The following is a 22,271-nucleotide window of genomic DNA, read 5'->3' on the forward strand; positions in this document are numbered from 1 at the left end:
TCAAATTACCGTGCCGTTTACCATATGTGATGCCCGGCCCAACAACGCGGAGAAGGCGTTCCTGGAGGAGGAGGAACTTCTGCCATGCTCATTTACACGCAACCGCGTCCATCTAAGATCGGCTGTGTACTTGATTGGTGGCGTTTGGACTAACACTGTTGGATTTTGGACCTAGGCCTGAGTTCCCGGCGGTCCCTTTCCCGTCCGGTTCTTCTTTCGAAACGGTATCACCAAAGAAGCTTCAGTGCAAAGACGGGGGAGGTTTCGACAGCGAGTCGCAAAATCGTACAGTTCCAATCGCAAATCGTGCAACTTTGGAAGCAAATCGTGCTACTCTGTGACTAAACTTGTTTTCGCAACGCAACCGAAGGGGGTCCGCAACCCCGGACAGCAGCCATTGGGCCGTTTCATTTGCTGGCTGCTGTTGGTTTTAGTGCCCAAGCAAAAGAGTGAGAAGCCAAAAAAAGAGCGTCGTCCGGGACAGGTCTGCAGGAATCCAAATTGAGCTACTCCATTGGCGCATCGTGGGTTCCCACTATGCCCTTCTGCGTAAGTCGAGGTAGAAGCTAATTTGGCTTCCATTAATTTAAATTAACGAGGCGAAGAGACGAGGGAAAAGGCCAAGCAGATAGACGGGCGGGATGCTACAGGTACAGTGCTACTGTACGAGTACACTACGACAAAGACGACATTGAGGCTATTTACGCCCGCCCCTCGAGAAAAAAGAGGGCACGCACCAGATTTCCTGATACGGTAATGTAGGATCAATGCAACAATCCAGCATTGGACCAACAGCTTGAGAAATGCAGCAGAAAACGTGCAGAAAACGTGAGGACAGCAGCGAGAGCCAGAGATGGAATGCAGTGACCAATTATCGCCTTATTGTAAGCATGGGTCTGGAAGCTTATCCGGGGGAGGAGAAGACAAGCCCAGCCCCCCTTCCCGTTTCCAGATCAGCAGATTGAAGCCAAATGTTGGACCAATATGCGGCATGCCGTCCTTGTCGAGTGTTTCGAGAAGGATTCGTCAAGGATTGGTAACACGTTAGCCCTTTAGCTATGCTTATTTCTCTATTGAAATTTTTTCTTTGTCTTTTATTTTCGTCGCGAGAAACCGGGTTCCGTCCCGCTGGTGGGATTTCCATGCATGCAGGACATGTCGCTTCCTTTGTGGCTGCATATGCAGAGACATGGATTTCGAGCTCAGCTCAGCTCTGTCTCTTCATCTATATGGAATCTTTGTTGCTGGCTGACGCCCGCCGGAAGCCGTCTTATACCAGGGCTTGGATGTTGTATCCGCGGCATCATGTGCTTTTTGTCGTTTCTTTCCGCCGGCTGGCTGGGAGCTACCCTATAAGGGAAGTTTATTTTTTTATTTTTTAATGTGAAACTTGACTGAGTAACAGGATGATGGGTGAATTCGGTATGGTTCGGTATGGTTACTAGGTTGAAAGAAGATCAGCAATTTAGCTTTGCTCTCCACACTGTTGAGTATGGAAGGGATTCGTTAGACTGTTTCCAGTAGTCTTCTAGTAAATGACAACCTAAGTCAAAGTTCAGCAAATCATACGTAGGATTTTACTAAAGCAAAAGTACTCAACGTTCCAATATACCATGAGCAAAGTTCCTGTAAATCATGAATAGTCCCCTACCCAGTAGTAAGCCCAAGTAAAATAGTATTAGTGAATTACAAGTACGTGTAGTCGGTCTTCTACCTCCCTGCAGTAAGCCACAAGCAGTCTTTCCGTCAATCATGGGCAAGTTCCCGTAAATCACAAGCAAATTCAAACACATCGTGAAGCCAAATTCAAGCCACCTCCAGTGTTAGTTTCCCAAGGCGCAGTACTAAGCTTTACCGTGTGCCGCGGCTTGCTCAGCCTCCTCCAGAAACTTTGATACCCCCAGATCCTGATCATCGGAAACCAGATCCCGAGCCGTCTTCCCCTCAAAATCACAAGCCAAGGGGTCGATGCCCTTCTAGACCAGATACTTGCACCTCCAAGGTGCTCTATCCCCCCAAGTTTCGGTCCGGGTGACTCCGTGCAGCAGCGTCCTCCCAAACTTGTCACGGACCATCCAGTCAACGCCGAGGTCGTCAAACTTGCCGAAAAGCTCCTCGTCTACGGACTGCATCTGCATCTCGGGGGATTCATGCCAAAAATTGGACCATTGCGTGCCGTGGCCGTGGTCCCTGCGGGGTGTGTAAGAGAGCATAAGTTGAATGGGTGTCAGGCCCATGTTATTAGCCAAATTGATGTACGAGGCGATTGATACTTGTCGAGCAGTGTGTAGAATAGCTGCCTGCGGCTCTCGCCCCATTTGAAAGCATCTAAGAAGCCGTCTGCGAGATAGTGAATGACAGTGTTGCCTTGGGCATCCCGCGCATGGACATCTGCGCCGGCGTTGATTAGGTCCAGAACAGTATCCTCAAGAGGGTAAAACCCTTCATATGAATAGTTCATATCATACGACCACATACGCCTTATGGATGAGTGGATCGGAGTCAATCCATTGTGATCGGGCTGGTTGGTTAGGGATGGAAATCGATCAGTCAGATAACGCAATGTCTGATGGTTCACTGGCGATTCCTGGAAAACCCACGAAGGCGCATCTAGCAGCTGATGCAAGGCGTGTTTGCCTTGGTTATCCGTGGCCAGCGGATCCGCGCCCAGCTTCAGCAACGCCTGGATTGCCGTTCAAGGTAGAGCATCCTCTGAAGATGGCTCCGAGTAGACGTCAGGTGGAAACGTGGCGAGATGCTCGCCCATGCGGTCCAACTTTACATCGTCGCTGGAATTCCAGCGTTGTGGCTTATCAAGCAATGCATGCTCCCCTCGAGCTGCGATAGGCTGATAGGAAAAGCGTGCGGCCTTGAGGGTCACGGTGTTCGAAATTCAAGTTCCTCATCACGGTCGTTGTCACACGTCCGATCCAGAAATCTGTCAAGCCAGTCATGTTCGCCTAGAGACATGACCTCCTCGGCTTTGGCATGGCGTCGATTGGGGTTTACTCCAGCAGACAGAAGTAGATCAACCACTTCTGGCCTGTCAAATTCGACTGCACCCCACAGGACGATAGGCGGAATAGGTGAGCCATTCTCTATGAGCTGCCTGACATGAGCTTCCTTAGACTGCTTGTATGCTTTAACCACGTTTATTTCGGCGTATGTCCAAATATAAGGCTCTATCGACGAATCTGAGTCGTCGGTGTACATGATGGACGGTATGATGAATAGTGTGATGATCAATGTCAATTGGAAAGTTTTGGAGCCTTGATTTGAGTTGAAATACTGTTTGCTTGGTGGCAAACGGAGGCAGTGGAGTGGTCATAGCGTAGAGGCTGAGAGTCGGGAGAATACAGGAATTGTCAAAGCTGAGAGACCGTGCGACACTGGCTAAAGATTGAATCAGTTGGGGTTATGAGTCACCGAACAATAAGAGGGACAATAGTTATTTAGCCATCTAGAATTGTATCCGTAGTTAGGAGATAGTGCTGCTTGTTTCTGGACGTCTGGTACAAGAGGCGAAGAAGGTATAGGGACAGAGGCGGACATTGGGAATATTGTTGGAAAGAACAAACGTAGATCTAGTTTACAGGCAAACCTTATTAGCGAGAGTACATGACAACCGCCGTCTGGGGACGTCGATTAGTCTAGATAGTTACAATAACAACATCCATCGTTTATTTACCGTCTTCTATCTCCAACATATATAACATACTAAAGATAAACCATGGGCTATATTCAAGATAAATCATGGGCTCTGTGCATATTGCCATGGTACATGTAGTGTAATGATCAATGCGAAAATTAATAGCAAACATTGGACTTGAATAGATACCTCAGTTAAGTCTCGTCGAGTACCCGCCCTCTGTAACGCCCTGCCTACCCGCACCAAGCTTCATGTTATTTTCGGCAACTATCTAAGACACCAAAACTCCGATTCTGAGGAAGATGTAATGTTGAGAAATGAGGGCATCTCACGTTTCAAATCGCGAGGACGCCACAAGCTACGCGCGTCCTGCTGCTAGTTGAAGAATCATTGATCGCATAACAATCAGCGGCACCCCTTCAGTAGGAAGTCCAAGAGCTTCGAGAATTCTTCGTGATTCATTGCCTAAAGGCGTGAATTATTACTCGCTAATTTTATAAAGAAGATGCATTTGCGAACAGCATGTTTGGACCCATATGCTGCTGCGACAAGTAAGTTTGGTGAAAAGAATACCACTACTTACCATCAAGCGCAGAAATTTCCTCCGCGGTGGCGGGAAATCGTTCAATGACTTCTCCGGTCCTTAGATCGGCTAATGGAATCAGAAGCACATTTGTGCCAGAAAAGCGTTGCATGAGCCCATTGTGCTCTTGACGATCCGCATTTCGGGCCCTGGAATAAATACATGTTAGCAACAGTCGCTGGAATACCTATATCTAAATGATAGACAAACCTAGCTCTCAACTCAACTAAAAGCTGCACTTGTATATCATGATACCTTCGCCATTCTTCTCGATACCGTTGAAGCTCCTCATAAAGGGTGCGAAGCAAGGTAATCGCCTGCTGGATGTCGTTGGACTCGCGATGGGGCGTTGGCATCTTGAAATTGGGTGAAAGCGATTGTTGAAGTGTATTTCTCTGATGTATAGGATAAACGGCGCTCTGACGGAGAAAGTAAAGAAAGAAGATGAAAGGCGAATTGAGGAACTTATAGCCAAGAGGAAGGAACGAAGAAACCCAAATACCATGATTTCTTCCCCCGACAGCCATTCTCGGCCTATCAGAAAAAGCAGAGGCGTCTTACACTTTAATCCTCTGGATTTCTCTAATGCTATATAATTTCAGTAGGTATAGATGGATAAAGTCTAAGGAACGTCGAGAGAATAAAGTTTTAGGCATCTACTATAATATTGTCTCATAGCCACTTTTCGTATCTTTTATTTCTTCATTCATCTCCACGTTCCCTAATACATTCAAGGCCCTGTTATCTTTCTCTTAACTCCATTCCTCCAAATGCGTATTTTGCTGCTTGCTATGCTCTTGGGCCCTTCCGCCCTGAGCATGACAACTACAGATCCTCTACCACCATCCAACGACGGATACGAAACAATGGAAGCGCTAGACGCAGCAGCTGGAAACATCCCCGAACACTGTATAACACTCTATACATTGGCTGCGCTCAATAACCTGCTCAAACAAAGCTTGAGCAATTATACGGACATGATGTCTCATGGATATGACGACAAATTCAAGGTGTATGCTCAATCAGTCGCCGCGCAGGCGGGTTCTACGCTTCGCAATTGGGTCAATACCAACGGAACAAATTACTTTACGTGTGAAGTTGCCGAGACCGCGATTTGTTGCGACACGTGTAAGCTCAACCAGAGGCGCCCTAGCAAGTGTGATTATTGCTTCAACGATAATTGCTATCACTATGTCCACTCTGGCGTTCCACTCGGGCGGTTCGGTCCTCCAACCCCAGTGTTGCGGACAAAGGTATACAACGAATCGGAGCCCTGTCCGCCAGATTACTCCAAACGAGGATATGGGTCGGATGACCCGTATATGCAGTCGGTTTACTGGACATTTTCCAACGAAACAGGCTTCTATGCAGACATGGAGTCGGATACAGGCATCTCGACAAACAAGACCAAGATTGGTAATTACAATCGTGGGAATACCTGTGCGCCATCGTCCAAACCAGACGACTCGTGTTGGGCCAGGGGCATGGACTACAATGTCCCCTTAATCAATGGATACTCTGCTTCAGATGTAGCCAACCCCAAAGAAATCGTAAAGAAGGGCCTCAAAAATGCGGAAACCCTTGGGCCGCAGATCGATAGCATCATCACCACTCTCAAGCTTGACGGCTGGATTGGCGAAGGCTCCGACTTGATTGACAGTCTCAGCATGCCCGATTTTCATGATTGCCTCTGCCACAGAGAAGATGGGCTTGGTGGAAAGCATCGCTGACAAAATTGAGGAAGAGAATACGAAGGCAGTTATTCTTGGGTTCTTGACAGCCATTTTCCTCTTCATCCCGATTGTTGGAGAGATTATTGGTACTGTGGCAGAACTTGCCGACGTGGCAGTCATTGTGGGCTTGATTGGAGCCGCGGGCAATGCCGGAATGGACATTGACACCATTGTCGACGATCCAGATAACGCACTACTGGCTATTTTCGATCTCATATTGAGCCCGCTTGCGCTTGAGGATGTGGCCAAGATCAGCAGGGCGGTGGACATCCGGCGAGGGATGACGGGGGATGAAGTGGCTAAGTTGGGCGACTACATCAAGTCGATGATGGACACTATTGAGAAGGTAAAAGGAAACGATGATGAACACCATTGAGAAGGTAAAGGGAAAATGTGTGACACGATAACCAAAATCTTGCACTGGGCTGAATGGATGGATTCAAAAAGAGTAAGTTGAGCGAGGGTACGTTAGTGAAGAGATGGGAGGGTTTTATTTCTTTTGTTACTGATAGATGTTGCTTCTTCTTTTCCCTGTTTTATGTTATCAGTGCAGAGGCTCGGATTTAATTATAGATGTAGATTTTGCGATAGGTAATTCTACAGGTTACCATGTTTTCTACTGATTGTATTGGACATAAATGTGTTAATAGCGTTAGTTCCATGTAGTACTCTCACGACCATTAAAAACCGGTATGTGAACTGCCATTCTCGGCCTATTAGAAAAGGCAGAGGCATCTTACACTTTGATCCTCTGGGTCTTCCAATACTAGGTACTATATTATTTCAGTACGTATAGATGGACAAAGTATAACGAACGGCGAGATAATAAAGTTTTAGGTATCTACATATCTACGCCAGGAAGACATTAAGTTTTTGATCTGTAAACAAAATAATGGTCGCCTCCCGCACCAGACATTTCCTTTTTGTTTACCAATACATCGCCATCTTACTTACTGTTCCTTGAATACTCCTCGAACCATCATCACCGTCTCTCCTTCCCAAGCCACACATCCCATCCGAGTTCATTTAGCTAGTTTAAGATGTTGTACTCCTTTATTCTTATCTCTATCCGCATCATGGAGTTTGTTATGAACTGGGGTTCTTTAATCCCTAGCATGGCAGTTACCAATGCGCTTCACAATACCAACCCACAGCCGCTTCTCTGTGGTACTGCCACGCACAATTACTCGGAACGACCAATAACCATGAAAGATTTGAGAATGAATGCTTTCGAAGGCATCATTAATGACGGGTTTTGCTCACTCGACGGGGCGGAAAACTCCGATCTAGAAGCCCCCCACGCCGATGAAAGCGTCTCCAAAGAGAAGAACCAAGTCTGTAACTACGATGGTGAAAGTCTTTGCATGTCGCCATCAAAGCCTGACGATCAGGTGTGTTGGACTTTTGCTATGGACTGTGACGTCTCCTTGGTAGACGGATACTCTGCTTCAGACGTTGCAAACTCCAAGGAGACCGATGAAACGGGCCTCGAAGATGAAGAGGCTCCTGAAGCACAGAATAACGACATCGGCGAAATCCCAAGTCTCAACAGCTTGGTGGGCTCTATCCAACCTGATGGCCTCACCTTCAAATACCCTCCTGACTTGCAAACCATGATCTGGATGGAGAGCGGTCTAAGTAAGGTTGAGCAACATAAGGGTAACGATCCATTTCTCGAGTTCATGTCACTCTATTTTTCTATGGTCTCCACTATCGGAGGTGTCATTGGCTATGTGGCAGCGATCGCCGATATGCCAGAGGTTGCTGATGCGGCAGCCAACCTGGGATTCATAGTGACTGTGGGAAATATCATATTGGAAGTCTGTTCCACTCTCGAAGACCCAGCAAATTCACGACTGGGTTGCTTAGCCCGCTTTTTGTGGCAGATTTGGTTAATGATAAGAGCATGATCGAAAGCGAGACAAGGCGGCTGCCTGCTACAACGGCCGACGTTTTCCGGCTTGCAGGAGGTATATGCACAAGCAAACTGGATGGAACTGGATTGGCATGTAAGAAGAGATAAGAGAGTTCAGTGTCTTTTATGATTATATTTTTGTATTTTGTTGAGGTTGGTCATTTGGCAGCAGAACCTTTGGCTTGAACAGAGGTGGATGTATGTTAAGAAGTTCTATAGTGTCAATGGTCTAGCTAGATAGATATATTTATTGTGAATTCATCAAAAGTCAATATATCGCTCTCATAAATCTCAGATTCATAATGGATAAACCACCATTGAGCTTGACTCTGAAGTTCAGACTCTACCATGTAAAGGTCGCCGCTGTATACGGCACATAGGGCACTGACTTCAGTCAATATGCTATGTCTGCTGAACCGAGTTCTTGGTACTTGTGGACTTGCTCCCCACTGAGTGGTTCTACTCCATCCAGAGATGTGAACTACAAGGTACGCTAATACCATGTTGCAATCCTAATTTCGTAGGGCTCAAGCTTGGGCACAGGAGCCCTGGGTCTTCGGGTTCGGGGACGTAAGACGGGGCCAACTGAAGGACGATGCTACCTTTGTTTGATGAGCAGTTACAGGCACCCCTGGCTTTGAGGGACACACGTGTGTAGTGGAAGAAAGTAACCATGGCCATGATCACAGTTGCACCGAAGCGGGGTGTTGTAAGTGACAGTCCGGGGAAAGGGGGAATGTGTGGGGGTTCGTGGAAGAGGCCGAGATGTCCGGGATAAGAGTTTTTTCGGGTACGAAACTTGGTCCCCGGTACCGGCACTCGTCCAGAACTCACATGTACGCTCGGCTCCCAGGTAATTATCCACAGGCGGAGTCCGCGGGCTGAGAGGATGCGGCAAGCTCTTGAAGCTATACTAGATGCTTCAGAGCTAATGGGCAAAGGGCCGACTATTCATTAGTTTAACAAGTTTTAGAGTGAGACAAGAGCTATCCCTCGTTTGTCTCGTGCGAGTTGAAGAAGAGCTTCCTGAAAGTGCGATCCAGCTAGTGTTGTGTTCTACAATTCCTCTTCTCACACTCCCAGTCATCTCAGACAGGAGATGGTTACTTTGAGCTGCCCTGAAGAGAGTTTCCTGCATGGCATCAACTCTTTCTAATGGCCGGTGACACAGTCTTATTCCCGAAAGCGACACTGCTATCAACGCCTCGCTGTTATTAATATGACCGACACCAAAAATATACTCAATGAAACCATCTGACCAGTAGCACCTAATTGTAGCATTATAAACTACCACGTGTGCGGTCGGTGTAACAGTGAGTCCTATCCTATTGCTGATGTCGTATTGAGTCGTTCATGCTCACAGCCTGGCTACTTTTGCTGCCGATCTTTCGCCAGGATCCCAATCAGATTCGGAAGCTCAAAACGGAGCCGGGTTCAATCGAGCTACATAGCCTTTCAAGAATCTGGGAGTGCTTGTTATCACGAATCTTCGGTTCTCGCTGCGAAAGCAAAGCTGGCTGTGCCCACGGCCGCTCCGCCACGGTTCTCCATACTTGACCAGGCAACTCATATTGATGCGGTATGACGCAGGATCGGGGAGGTCAAGGATAATACCACGTTTGCTCGCGGTCTTGGAAAGCGTCATCTTGCAGATGTCCTCGTGTCTAAGCCATGTCTCTGCATCTTGCGTCTGCATATGATACATAGGATATCCAGGTACAGGAGTCCCTTGCAGAGTATCCATGAGCGAGCAAGGACTTTTTCCTGCCCCAGCATCTCACAGTCCGGGATCAAATCCCTCCCCTGCTTACGCCTGCAGCAACAAGCATCACCAACTCGTATCCCTGTCCACAAGGGTTTAGCAACAACCATTCCGCTTCCAGTTGTATCGGTCTGCTAGCACAATTGATGCTTGCACTCCGTGCTATTGTAGTGCTTGTCTAAGACTGTCACCGCCATTATCATCATCACGGCGCCGAAACCGACGCCCGCAGCAACAGGTCAAGTGGAGATCCGGAAGCGCCATAACCGGGCCGTCCCTAATATATTTATGCGTCGTACGGAACAGAAGTCCCGGTAAAGCGTATGCTAGTGCCGTCTCTGTACTGTATCACGGATCGTCAAAGTACCTGTACGATTACCTACGAATGTCAACACGGCTCAGTCTGCCAAGGGAATGGAAATTCTCCGCTCGCAATTCTTCGGCCTTTGTGGTTTTTGCCAGGGGAATATTCTGGTGGATACCTGTAAGAACTACTGTCACCGCCTCATACGAGCCCAAAGTACAGGTACATCTCCCTCGTAGGATAGAATAACCTTGTTGAAGTTACCGCCTATTCGGAACAGTTCCATGCTTGTGGAGGCAGATGAGATGGAATCCAGTATTAGTTATCTTGTTCCACCGACGGGCCAATTCATGTCCACATGGTCAGAGATACGAGCACGTGGTGATCCTTTGCTCCACGGCTTACTCCGTACTGCATGTTGATCCAGGATAGACATAAAGTTCTTGTCCAGGGCTGCTCTTAATGGAGTCGAGTTTTCTATTGGTGGAATCGATCCATGTCCTGGATAGCTTTTTGACATCGCACTCCGTATGTGTTGGTTACCTTATACTAGTCGGTCATTTGCTAGAGTGAGCAAGACAGATCTCGATTCATCTGGTCCTTTGAGTACCTAAATCATGCGTTTTAGAGGTGAATCGAGCCTAAAAATGTTAAAGTTATTTGAGAATAACACCTCTTCACTTGCCACTCGCCCAGCCAGTATTCCATCTTTGCAAAATTAGGGCTACAGATGACCACCTATTACCATAGAAGTATATAACGCATATAAAGCCATCTGCTCTACCAAGAGAGTTTTAGATCTATCGTTTCTCTCTGTATATATATTTTTGATCTAAGGGTATTGTTCACCTTATGAGACTACTATAGATCTTTAAGTCTCTACTCATTTGTAGTGATTTGGCTCAAGCGATGCATCTATTGGATTGTAATTGTCAACTTTTACCTCAAACATTTGCGTCAATGAGATAAATTATAGTTAATGAATTGATATAAAGGCTCTTGTTTTTATCTCATTCAGCTTAGTGTGACAATGGTTCTGCTTGCTAGAAATAAGTCTTAGCTGAGAAAGGTTCCTAGCCACCACTGAGAGACCAATCGAGTCTCGTTTTGTTTATTGACAACTGCTGCTCTGTCTAGGTAGTTCCAACCATCGTTAACTTTAAATTATTCAGATAAGAGAAATGATAAGCTTTACGTATAACACGCCATGCTTTTACAGCGATAGGGCACATGAAGCTTGAAATTTGACTCTGCAGCTGTACTGATATATGCCAGGTTTGCTTACTGTGATTGAGAAGTGTGTGGACATTAAATCAGCTGAAGAGGCAGTCATGCACAGAATAGGCAGCTGGGAAATTTGCATCAACTAGCCTGTGTGATTACGTGAACTCCTCCTGAAAGATTATGAACATTTCGAGTATAAACAGCTACTTCTCAGATGTAAAATCACATCATCCCAAGAGTTATAATACGGTTCCTGAAATTGTGATAGCTTCTGCTAGATTTGCCGAGAATTTTCTACGTTTCTTATTTGAATGATGATCGCTACTCATCTCCAAAGAGTATACATCAATGTATATTCAATTGCCTTGCGGGCTGTTTCTAGCCCGTAGTTTAAAAGTGTCAGCACAATCGCATGATCTGAATAGCCACGTTTGCTTATGGTATGAATGCGCTATATTTGATCTTTGCCGCTACAAATTAAATGCAAACGGCCCTGCTAGTAATCAAGCTTAACAGGGATCGGAGTGTAGGCGATTGACGAGACCCAATTGAAAGAGATATTGCATACTCCGTATAACGTCTTACGACCTTTTTGGCCAGAAAAATGACCAATCACTCAACCACAACTCTATAAAGGAGAAAAGTAACAAATTTTATCTTTCTCTTCTTCACCTGCTGGTTCCTGAGGATGTGAAAGCACCAAACCGCAAGCTCAACAACCCTTTCACAGTCTTATACATCATTCAATCAGATAATAACCTTACCAACAGTTGTCAGTATCTCTGCGCTTATTAACTGGGTCGATGGTCCAGAAGTGGGAACTGAGCAACTATTCAAGCTCAACTCGATCAGCCCGCTCAGTCCGCTCCGTCCTCTCAACCACTTAAAAAATTACATATGATATGACTGTTGACAGCTGTCAGATACCCATATAACCTCCACAGATTACTGGAGAATTGTGGTGCTTCGTGCACAGTTCTAAGCTCTCAAAAATCCGACGGTGTGGAATGAAGGACTCCGTGCGTGCATTTAACTGATTACATATTACTAAACGGGCTTCTGATCAACTAAATATACGATTGAGTTACATGATCTCGTGAATCCATGGACAGAAACCTTGTCAGTAATGAGCTGAATATATCAGCTTATTTGAGTCTCATCAACATGCCTTCTTCAATATATAAATGCGCAGCGCGTTCTTTTCGTTTCAAATCTCCTGTAACTTCATCTCAACTCCTACAACTCAATCTTATCACAAGGTTTTCAGAAAATATTCCAAGTATGCCAACACCATCCTGCTTATAGTACATCAAGCCAACATTAACCTCGGTTGCAGAATGCACTCCGTTCTAGCCCTCGGCCTAGGCCTCCTCGCCATAGCTCCTGGCACTCTTGCCGCGGCCCCCCAATGCGGCGTTCGCGTTGTTTCTAGCCAGGGCTTGACAAACTGGAAACAAGGACGATGGGATGGCTTCTGGGCTGCCCGTGACTGGCTATGCAACAACACTCCCTGCAGCGATGGAACTTACAACACGGCAGATGGCCTGACCAGTGCTCAGACCAGAATTGCGCCCAACATTGGCTGCAGCCCGCAAAGCTGCTGGAACAACTTTGAAGCCATTATTGATGACTGCATGGACACGGCGCACGCACATAGCACAAATGGTGGGCAAGTCAGTGACTATAACGGAAACGCCTGGTACTGGATATCGACCAACACTGTGCTTGAGAATGGAAACTAGAACATATTTCACAAGTCTTTTGATTAAGCTATAATATGCATTGAAATATCTCCATTGGCGTAACACTGAACCGAATTACGAGTGTCCATCTTCTGAGATGTTGAAATGATGTGGCACATTCATCAAACATTGTAAGAGGTGGGAAGTTGTCTGGCGAGAAACCACGCTCATAATCCTTCTTCACAACAGAATAACTGAGAAAATAGAAAAGCACCTGTACAAATCGCTTCATGCGCATAGATGGGCAAAAAATAGAACAAGGCGCAAAAAAAGAAGTTTTGAAGGGTATTGAACCCAACCCGATTCGAACGGATAACCTTCAGGAGATTCCAAAGAAACTGGAATCTGACGCGCTACCGTTGCGCCATGGGTCCGCTGTGAATGCCGACCAAGAAATTTATTCTCATAAGCCCCTCTGCAAATTTGGGTACCGATCGCACGTATTCCGGATATTGTTGGGCATTGGAGTACACAGGCGCAAACACGCCAAAATATGTGTGTATGTACTCACAGTCATGTAATTTTTGGGGGGGTTTTCTTCATGACTTCAATTATGTTGCATTTTTGATTGGACTCAATCTTACAGCAATGATGACAGCAGCAACTTTTAACATGACTGCACGACAGACTACACACACTGGTTCTCTGTCTATGGATGACGCAGAACACTAAAGTACCTAGGTCGAGTGCAATTGTATGGTATGCAAGTAGTACTTGCATACCCTACAGTAGTAATCACTACCTAGTAGGGTGTATTTATTGGACGCAAGTGTGGAAGAAGATTAGAGCAAAATGAGCGAATTTACAGCTCTTTTGGCAACTGGCCCAATTGAATCTAATTCAGGTACTCTGTGACTTCATTAGAACCACATGCACTGGCTCAAATCTGAGTGCTATGCCAACTAATATTGCTAGATATGTTTGCGGTTTATTTCTTACCAAGGGCGTACATTTCTTCACGAGCAGCTTCAGCTGGAAATAAAATACGATTGATCAGTTTGGCTCTCACCAGAATATTAGTAAAGCTCCTAATTCCATTGAGAGAGCAACAATGAAATGTCCAATACCGGCAAATAGAGGTTAGCGATTTGCTGTGGTTTCGAAGCAGACAAAGTTGGTCTAGAACAAGCCGTTGGCGGAATCTTGGCGCCAAAGGCTTACAGACTGATTTTTCTCAACTAAATTCAACAGGACCCATGGCGCAACGGTAGCGCGTCAGATTCCAGCTCGGAATCTCCTGAAGGTTATCCGTTCGAATCGGGTTGGGTTCAATACCCTTCAAAACTTCTTTTTTTGCACTTTTTTGCTCCCGTCTTCCTCAGGCGTTATCTAAGTTTAGAAGTCTCAAGATCTCAATTGGGTACTAAGTGGTTAGCATATATCACCCAGTTGCAGGACGTCCCATGTCTGTCCGCAGTAAAATCATCTGTCGCAGACGGTGTGTGATTGGCGTGGTAAAGCACATGCATGTAAATAGCATCATTGCTAGTATCTGGCTCGAATCGGGTTGTGCATACGCCGTAAGATGGTCTGTTGGAAGTTGCATTTTGCTATACCATTGGATCTTCTCAATTGCAATATAACGGCTGAATTCCTTTGGACATCAAAATTATGGCTTCGTTGTACTTGGTGGTCGCCCCCCTTTTGTCTTAAGTTTTGCAGGGCTTCCAAAGTAGCTTTATGTTCCTTTTACCCAATGGCTCTATGGAATAAAATAAATAGAATCCTTTGATGTAGGAACACTAACTATTACCCTTCTTTATTGCGTCCTACCTAAATAAAGATAATTATGAAGAATGTTCACTGAGCGCAATTCCTGTTGAATCGTGATAAAGGAATAGTATATCAATATGAGATCTATTAGGAAACTAAAAAGCAAACGAACATATTACTGTGATCGGTGTCTGAATAGATCCGGACGAGAAATGTGTGCCTTCTATAGGTAATCTAGTGAATTGCGCAATGTCCTTGTTCGTGCGTCGACTGACTAGCTGTTCATATCTGCCATGCTATGATAGATGTCCAGACCCTAGAAAGAACGAGCTGAAGCCGTGGTATGATCCAGCTTGTTACTTCCATAGTGAGGATGAAAATTCGAAATATTCACCATGGTTAATGAGACAAGAGAGTATACAGATAGTAGAAGTTGGGGGGGGGGGGGGGGGGGGGGAGAGAAAGAGGGGAATAAAGCGATTAGATATTGACTGATAATCTTTGTAAATTTTCACTTCAATCAGATCCTACTCATTAAGTACGCAGATTTTTTTACGTTAAATTGCAGATTCTTATTGCCTACTCAAGCCGTTAAACAGGATATCGCTCTCCTTGTTCTCACGCCTCCCACCCTAGCTCCAGTCGACGTCTCACTTGAAGAATATCGGCATTCTTCTAATTTTTGGCTTGCCACATGAAGTCCTGTCGCTTAACATCTTTATGATCATCGTCCCAATCGTTGTATCTCCTCAAAAAAGCCTTTGTTGCCGCCGCCGCCGTTGCCGCCGCAAAGTTCTGCCAGCTGTCGTCCTTGTGGCCATCGGCATAATTGCATACGCCCTTGATGAAGATACAGGGTAACTTTTGCCAGTCACAAAATGTGTTCATGTCAAAGGCAATAGCCCCTCGGTGATTTGATATTCTGTCTCGCTCCAGTCCGTCCCTCACTACGATGTCATCCGATGCAATCTCCCCGAAGTGTATCGTTGGAATATAATCTTCCTGGGGATTATTTCGGATAACAAATTCCTGCTTGTTACACCCAATCTCCTGGCAAGAGGCTTTGCGAGCATCGTCGCAAACAGAATCAGGCCCACCATTACATATATTGCAATGGAGAACATTATCGCAGGCAGCATCAGGATGGCCATTGCACACAGTGCAATCGTTAGCCGTGATACGGTGCTTATGAATGTAGTGTGCCTCGAACAGGCGATCGTTGAGCCCTCCTGGATAGTTGTATCTGTGTTTGATTACACCCAGTAATTTCTGATCTTCGATGTCTCTGCTCCGGAGTTCAACCAGATACCGGTGCATTTCTCGCCCCAGCGTCAATCCACCTGACTTTGACTGGGAAGATCCGTACAGAGCACGTTTGACTTCTTTTTTTATGTTAGTACGCAGGGTGCTTTTGCTAATGAATTTGTCAGTGCTGCCCAAGTCGTACTCAAGAACACTCCTACTGATTACAGCGTCTCCTAGCATTATTTTGCTCTCTTGTTTACCATACTTAATCTTGGGTACACCTCCGCAAACACCAACTAGTAAAAAGAGCTCTAATTGCGGGTTAAGCAAATGGAGAAGCGGTACAGGATTCGTAGCAACTGTTTTTCTCGTATAGGGCAAGAAAGCAACCAGAACATCGTGCCTCCCAACGCGCCCGGTGGTGTAAATACTTTCGCCTCGATCTTCCAGTTTAGAATCTTTGTCCCAAAATGCGTCCAAGATAAGACAGACTGCATCGTACTCAGTCAAAAGTGTACATATGATGGCAATCTTGAGAAACTTGTCTGGTGTTTGGGAGCTAACAGAAGGAACGGCTTCGTCAGGGTCCGCATCCGCAGGAGGAAGCTCCTGAGACATAGACGCCGCTCCACCAACTAGAATGTCGTCGTCATCTTCTGTTGAACTATCGTCACTTAAGTCGCGATTAGTCTTTGAGAAAGGAGTAGCAGATTCAAAATCAACTTCTCCCAATAGATAGGTAAAGATTATCCCCAGACAATTTTGCTTTTTTTGTGCAAACTGCTCTGCAAGTTCATAGAGCTCTTGATCAAGCCTCTTGTGTGTTTCTTCTGGTATAGATGAGCTTTTCTCAATAATAAACTTTGGCGCTTTAAGCTCGGGATACTCTGTAGGTATATCAATCTTTATTTTGATGAAGATATCTGCTCCATCTTTACCCCATGGGCCTTTGAGCGAGGCACTCAGCGTCAAGTTGCCCATGTCAATACTGTCCCACCTGACGTTTGGAAGCTCAGAACTAACACGCAAGATCTCTTCTTGAACTGTGTACGGCTTGTCCGATTGGTCATCAGAGTCCTCTTGGCCTAGCGAATTTTCTTTTGTGAGCTGCTGTATAATGACAAAAGCTTCCTCAAGGTGCGCAGCGTTTTCAGCCTGTGAATATTCGTCACTGAGGAGAGTCTCAAGTTTATCTACTAGAGTAGATAGTTCTGTGACTCCTCGGTATTTCTTGATTGCCAATCTTATCAAGATCTTATCAGAAAGCTGTTCTCGCAGACGTGGTGAGTCGTATAGACGTGGTGAGTCGTATAGACTAGCAGAGTCGCAAAAATAGCTACGTGGATTTAACCACTCCCCTGCATTAAGTTCGGAACCATCATCTTCATCTATAATTCCTATTATACTAGACTTTACTGATTCTGATATGAAGTCTTCAATAGTGCTTCGAGTATTTTCATCAGATATCGAGTTGTCGCTGTGCAGGTACTCTCCCCGCTGAGAGTCACACTCGTCGTCATCTGGCCACGGCAATGACCGCAATGCAAGGTCTCGAAGATGTAGCGCAAAATGCTCCTCAAGATTATCGGAGGTGCCCATGCAGAATGGACAATCATCAAACACAGAATCCTTTGGGCGTGAGCTGTTCTCTGCAACAAGCGATAGCTGGTCGTTCCTGAATTTTCCTGGGTGTCCAACCTTCATATGCTCGATAAATCCGTTCTCACTGTCGAATTCTAAAGGTTGTGTATGTGGTTTGGCAATGCAGTACCATCTCATGAGGTGGCGTGTCTTCATGTGGGCAAGCCATTCCTTTCGAGATGAATAAATTTCGATGGGATCGTCGCATTTGTCAACAACGCAAACATACGGATATAGATCTTTGTTGACATGATCCCTATTTGTGTGCCAGAGAGTTACAACTTTGCTCACACGAGGTAATTAAAGTAAGAGATTTTGTGTGGATACTCACGCCCAGGCATTTCGGTTCAAAGCAATCTTGCTCGGGAGAATAAGACAACAATAGTCGCAAACGAAATCCTCGCCAAAGTTGGCCCCCTTGGGAGGAGGTGGTACGAGCAGCTGGCTTTGCTCATTCAGCGGAGCAGTGCTTCCTTTAGATATGCCGGATGGCGCTGACACACGTCTGCGGATGTTTGTGTCGATGGTAGTTGCTGTTAAACGCGATGGCGCCGTAGTTATTCCTTCAGGCTTCGACACAAATACTTTCTCGGTTTTTACTGGGAAGTTTGGTCCTAGAGGAGTCGACTCCGATTTGCTTGATGGGGTGACCAGCTCAAGGTTTTTAGTCCTGGGTTCGACTTGAGGTATCTTCCAACGTTGCTGCTGAGATCGCCTGTACATTATCCGCCTTCGCCTCATCAACATAGATGCTGCTAGTCGTTGGACTAGAGTGTTTTGCAAGCCACTGAATTCTCGCTTGATAAGCTTTGTGTAATAGTCGGTTAGAGTATCACTCATATCGTTGTTGTCTTCATCTTTAAGTATGAACTTATCAGCCCTTTTATGTTGGTTGGCAAAACTGGCTTTCCTGACAAGATTAGACAGCCTATGGAGCCAGTCAATGCTCTGGTGGATTGATTGCAACAGTTGGGTATTATTCCAGTCTTGAAACGTGGCGGCCGTTGTGGACTTGGTGGATATGGAGATGCCTGGCTCTCCATCTTTATCTTTATCTTCCTTGATCCAAGTTTTGGACAGATCCTGCAGAGCAGCATCGAGTACTTTTTTTCTCTATATTTAGTATATATGTAAATAGTATTTCTGTGGAGATAAATTTACATACGCTGTTGCAGCCTGTTCTCGACAGTAATGAGCTGTCTTGTGAAGGAGTCTTTAATATCGCTGAAATCTCGGAGCCGATAATCCAACGAAGAGTGAAGATCCGCAAAAACGCCTATATTGGACGTCCAGAGTTTGAACCGGCCGAATTCGTCGAACAAGCCATTTTGGTCTTCCGAGCTTTCAGTTTGAGCTAGAAGCAAGATGGCCTGGGAAAATAGATCAACACAAGTAGCCGCACGTTCGCGAATAGTGACACTTGGAGGCATAGCAAGTCGAATGTACTTGAGAAGCGATTCTTTACGAAGTCAATTTGAGTATTGACTGGGAGTGAAATAGAGCAACTCGTTTATTGCTCTTACATGGATTGTGCTGAGAAATGCGGGGTTTTGATAACGGCACCAACCATTCGCCTCACTGTTCAATTTCCCCCGCTCATCTGCAGCCTCGTTGCACTCAAACCTAGAATATATCCCGTCATCATTATTATCATTATTATATGTATATTGATGGCTTAAGCATTACTTCTTTCCCCCCTCTTTCCTCCAAATGTTATAATATGGGCGGCGTTATTTCATCTCCAAACAATAGCACGGATTCAGACGACTGCCTCAAGCTCGTCTTGTACACATTGCCTATCTTGAAGGAGCTCATCAGTCACTTGGAGAAGAGTTTGGATCCACGCGATAGGCGATATGGGTATTTAGGTAATATATACACGGCCGCCACGGTACTGAATGGCCATCTTGGCGCTATCAGAGAAGCCGAAAAGACACACTGGTTCGTAGGGCAGATCGCAAGTTTGGCCGACTTACTTGAGGAAGTCTTTGACAAGGTTATCGATTTTGCACTACTTCAAAAGGAACATGTATGAAGCCATCAGATACTGGTATAGCTTATCCACCTTTATGCCGCTAACTGACCGATCTCAAGGAATCTCATGACCCATCATGCAGGCACCCTCGGCTTCGGGCTATGCAAAAGCTTGTCCCCATGTCTGACAACTGGAAAGAAGGATTAGCAAGATTACACATTAATCCCATCGAAAACCAAACCATCGCATGGGGCTCTCTACAAGATGCCTTGGAGAGGCTGTCGGATGAGCTTCAACGATTCGGAGATGATGTCCCGAGCATTGACAGACCACAACCACCCATGACTTCCCTAGAACCATCAGGTGAACTCGTTGCATTTGCCGATCGCGTCTTTTCCTCGGTGCACGTAACTTGTAACAGGTGTGGAGGTGCACCTCAGCGTGAAGTAAGGCTTAGGATTGGAACCTACAGAAGGGGGAAGCAACGTCAAGACCATGAGGTGAACTGCTTGAGTATATTGCTCGCGCCTGATGCAGCTGAACACAAGTGGCATGAAATCTCAGTTTACGACATTCAACAACCGAGGTAATACTACATACTAAGCTACCATTTGTGTGCCAATTCTGACCGGTCAAACTAGACGAAAAGCGAGGGTCGGGTTTGCTGAGCTAGAGGGGATACCAAAGTCCACAGAACTATGGCTAATTGACAATCCAAAGACTTACCAATGCGTTTGCACCCTCCTAGATACTCATTCAAAATCCAGATCCGAATTCTGGAGGCTGAACATAATTTTGGACCCTATAGGTGAAGGTATGCAGAGCCATAAGCCTGATGAGAGAAGACACAAGCGTGAAACATTACAAGAAGAAGTGGATCTCAACACTCTCATAGCATCTCAAGCCAAAAGATGGACAGCAATGGCAAAATTCACTCTCAGTCTCACACTCTGCTACTCTCTCTTCCATTTCTATGGGGGATCCTGGACGAAAGAACGATGGAGCCGAAAGAATATCGTATTCTTCGGGGACGGCACACAGTTCCCTTTGCGGCCCTTTTTATCATCTGATCCTCAAAAGTTGGGTGGTCCACTATATGATCCGGATGGTTACCACAAGTATCCCGAATTCCTTGAGCTCGGCGTGACTCTGCTTGAGATCCACCTTGGGCAAAAATTGGAGTCGTACCTGGGGTACGAAGAGGACATTACCAACTACGATGATCTCTGGTGCAAGGCTTTGGAACTATTCAAGGAGTTGCGGCCCGACTTCATTTCGACTGTATATCGGGATGCAATCCAAAAATGTCTTATGGCAAACTTTTCCATCAGTGACACGTGTGATGAGCGGATGCTGCGAGAATCGCTTTTCAACGATATCGTAAAGCCTCTTGAGACGGAAGTCGGGACGATCTTTAAAGAGTTTTTGTCGATGGATGCTCTTGATGAAGAAGCAGAAAGGAAAATTAACCTTGGATCAAAAGTACACAATATGTACCATCGTCCTCACGCCGAAATCACTAAAACACTCTCTCCTCAGCCGAACTACGATGATGTTTCCTCCCTGCTGGACAAGCAACACACATCACCTCAGCCTCAAAAGGCCGTTCTTACTATCTCTACAATCCGATCACGTCCAGCTTCCCGCGACGATTTCGAAATCGCAATCGTCTGTGCGCTGCCGCTCGAATATGACGCCGTCTGTATTCTCATAGATGAATTTTGGGATGAGGATGGCGACCAGTATGGAAAGGCTACGCGAGACCCAAACATATATACAACTGGGAGGATCGGCAAGCATAACATTGTTCTAGTACTATTACCGGACATGGGGAAAGTTGGTGCGGCCAGTGCAGCCGCAAGTCTTCGATTGAGCTTTCCAGAACTGAAGCTTCTCCTGTTAACTGGTATATGTGGCGGGGTACCTGGTCCTGGAACTGCAAAAGAGCTTGTTCTTGGAGACGTCGTTCTGAGTACGTCCGTTTTTCAATACGATTTCGGGAGACGTCACGGCGATAAGTTCGTGCCCAAAGATACCTCAACAGACAGTCTTGGAAGGCCCAGCAAAGACATCCGAAGTCTGCTCAAAATTTGCGACACAAACCGCGGGAGAAGACAGCTTGAGAAGCAGGCAGCCTTCTACCTGGAGCATATACAGAACAGCGCCTCCACAGAGCACTCTATAGAACAGTATCTGTGTCCGGGAGCTGCAAATGATAAGCTATTTGAGACTACCTACGTTCACAAACACAACGGTGAACCGCACTGTCTCTGCAGAAGTCCTCACGAGACTTGTGACAAGTCTCAAAAATTATCTTGTCATAAGTTACAATGCGACGAGAAGTTTCTCGTTGAAAGGCGTCGGATAAAGCATAAGCTTCAGCTGGAACAACAAGGACGTCACAAGGAGGCTCAAGCACCTGCGATACTTCTCGGATCCATAGGATCGGGAGACACGGTGATGAGGTCTAGTCAGGACCGCGATCGAATCGCTGAAGAACACGACCTTATCGCATTTGAGATGGAGGGGGCGGGCGCTTGGGATGAACTCCCTTGTATTGTTGTGAAAGGCATTTGCGACTATGCTGATAGCCACAAGAATAAGATGTGGCAGAACTTTGCTGCTGCTACGGCAGCATCGGTTATGAAAGCCCTTCTTGAGAAGTACACATAGATAGAAAGATTCTGATAAGACTGTGATAGATAAATTGTATCATTAGATGATACGCGGCACGCATACTTGGGCCCATGCCTAATTTCCAGCCCGCAGCCTTGTTTCTCCTTGC

General features: G+C 45.9%; 7 protein-coding genes across 7 annotated transcripts; 4 read left to right on the forward strand and 3 right to left on the reverse strand.

Moving 5' to 3' along the window:
• Positions 1-2,877: 2,877 nt before the first annotated feature.
• On the reverse strand, positions 2,878-3,213 carry T069G_10949 (uncharacterized protein; the record flags this gene model as incomplete). The annotated part of the gene is made up of 1 exon (XM_056178159.1): positions 2,878-3,213. One exon carries the CDS (start codon positions 3,211-3,213, stop codon positions 2,878-2,880), a length of 336 nt encoding a protein of 111 aa, XP_056024449.1.
• Positions 3,214-4,224: 1,011 nt separating this feature from the next.
• T069G_10950 (uncharacterized protein) lies at positions 4,225-4,588 on the reverse strand (the record flags this gene model as incomplete). Its single annotated transcript, XM_056178160.1, has 2 exons — positions 4,225-4,381; positions 4,509-4,588. 2 exons carry the CDS (start codon positions 4,586-4,588, stop codon positions 4,225-4,227), a joined length of 237 nt encoding a protein of 78 aa, XP_056024450.1.
• A 435-nt stretch (positions 4,589-5,023) lies between these two features.
• On the forward strand, positions 5,024-6,341 carry T069G_10951 (uncharacterized protein; the record flags this gene model as incomplete). The annotated part of the gene is made up of 2 exons (XM_056178161.1): positions 5,024-5,891; positions 5,932-6,341. The coding sequence occupies 2 exons, from the start codon at positions 5,024-5,026 to the stop codon at positions 6,339-6,341; spliced, it is 1,278 nt and encodes a 425-aa protein (XP_056024451.1).
• Positions 6,342-7,005: 664 nt separating this feature from the next.
• Positions 7,006-7,875, forward strand: T069G_10952 (uncharacterized protein; the record flags this gene model as incomplete). The annotated part of the gene is made up of 1 exon (XM_056178162.1): positions 7,006-7,875. One exon carries the CDS (start codon positions 7,006-7,008, stop codon positions 7,873-7,875), a length of 870 nt encoding a protein of 289 aa, XP_056024452.1.
• Positions 7,876-12,507: 4,632 nt separating this feature from the next.
• T069G_10953 (uncharacterized protein) lies at positions 12,508-12,912 on the forward strand (the record flags this gene model as incomplete). The annotated part of the gene is made up of 1 exon (XM_056178163.1): positions 12,508-12,912. One exon carries the CDS (start codon positions 12,508-12,510, stop codon positions 12,910-12,912), a length of 405 nt encoding a protein of 134 aa, XP_056024453.1.
• Positions 12,913-15,300: 2,388 nt separating this feature from the next.
• Positions 15,301-18,941, reverse strand: T069G_10954 (uncharacterized protein; the record flags this gene model as incomplete). Its single annotated transcript, XM_056178164.1, has 4 exons — positions 15,301-15,868; positions 15,935-17,767; positions 17,843-18,614; positions 18,677-18,941. 4 exons carry the CDS (start codon positions 18,939-18,941, stop codon positions 15,301-15,303), a joined length of 3,438 nt encoding a protein of 1,145 aa, XP_056024454.1.
• Positions 18,942-19,231: 290 nt separating this feature from the next.
• Positions 19,232-22,159, forward strand: T069G_10955 (phosphorylase superfamily domain-containing protein; the record flags this gene model as incomplete). Its single annotated transcript, XM_056178165.1, has 4 exons — positions 19,232-19,540; positions 19,606-19,932; positions 20,207-21,786; positions 21,844-22,159. 4 exons carry the CDS (start codon positions 19,232-19,234, stop codon positions 22,157-22,159), a joined length of 2,532 nt encoding a protein of 843 aa, XP_056024455.1.
• Between the last annotated feature and the right edge of the window lie 112 nt (positions 22,160-22,271).

The sequence above is a fragment of the Trichoderma breve genome (genome assembly GCF_028502605.1).
Source record: "Trichoderma breve strain T069 chromosome 7 map unlocalized scaffold00007, whole genome shotgun sequence".
Lineage (NCBI taxonomy): Eukaryota > Fungi > Ascomycota > Sordariomycetes > Hypocreales > Hypocreaceae > Trichoderma > Trichoderma breve.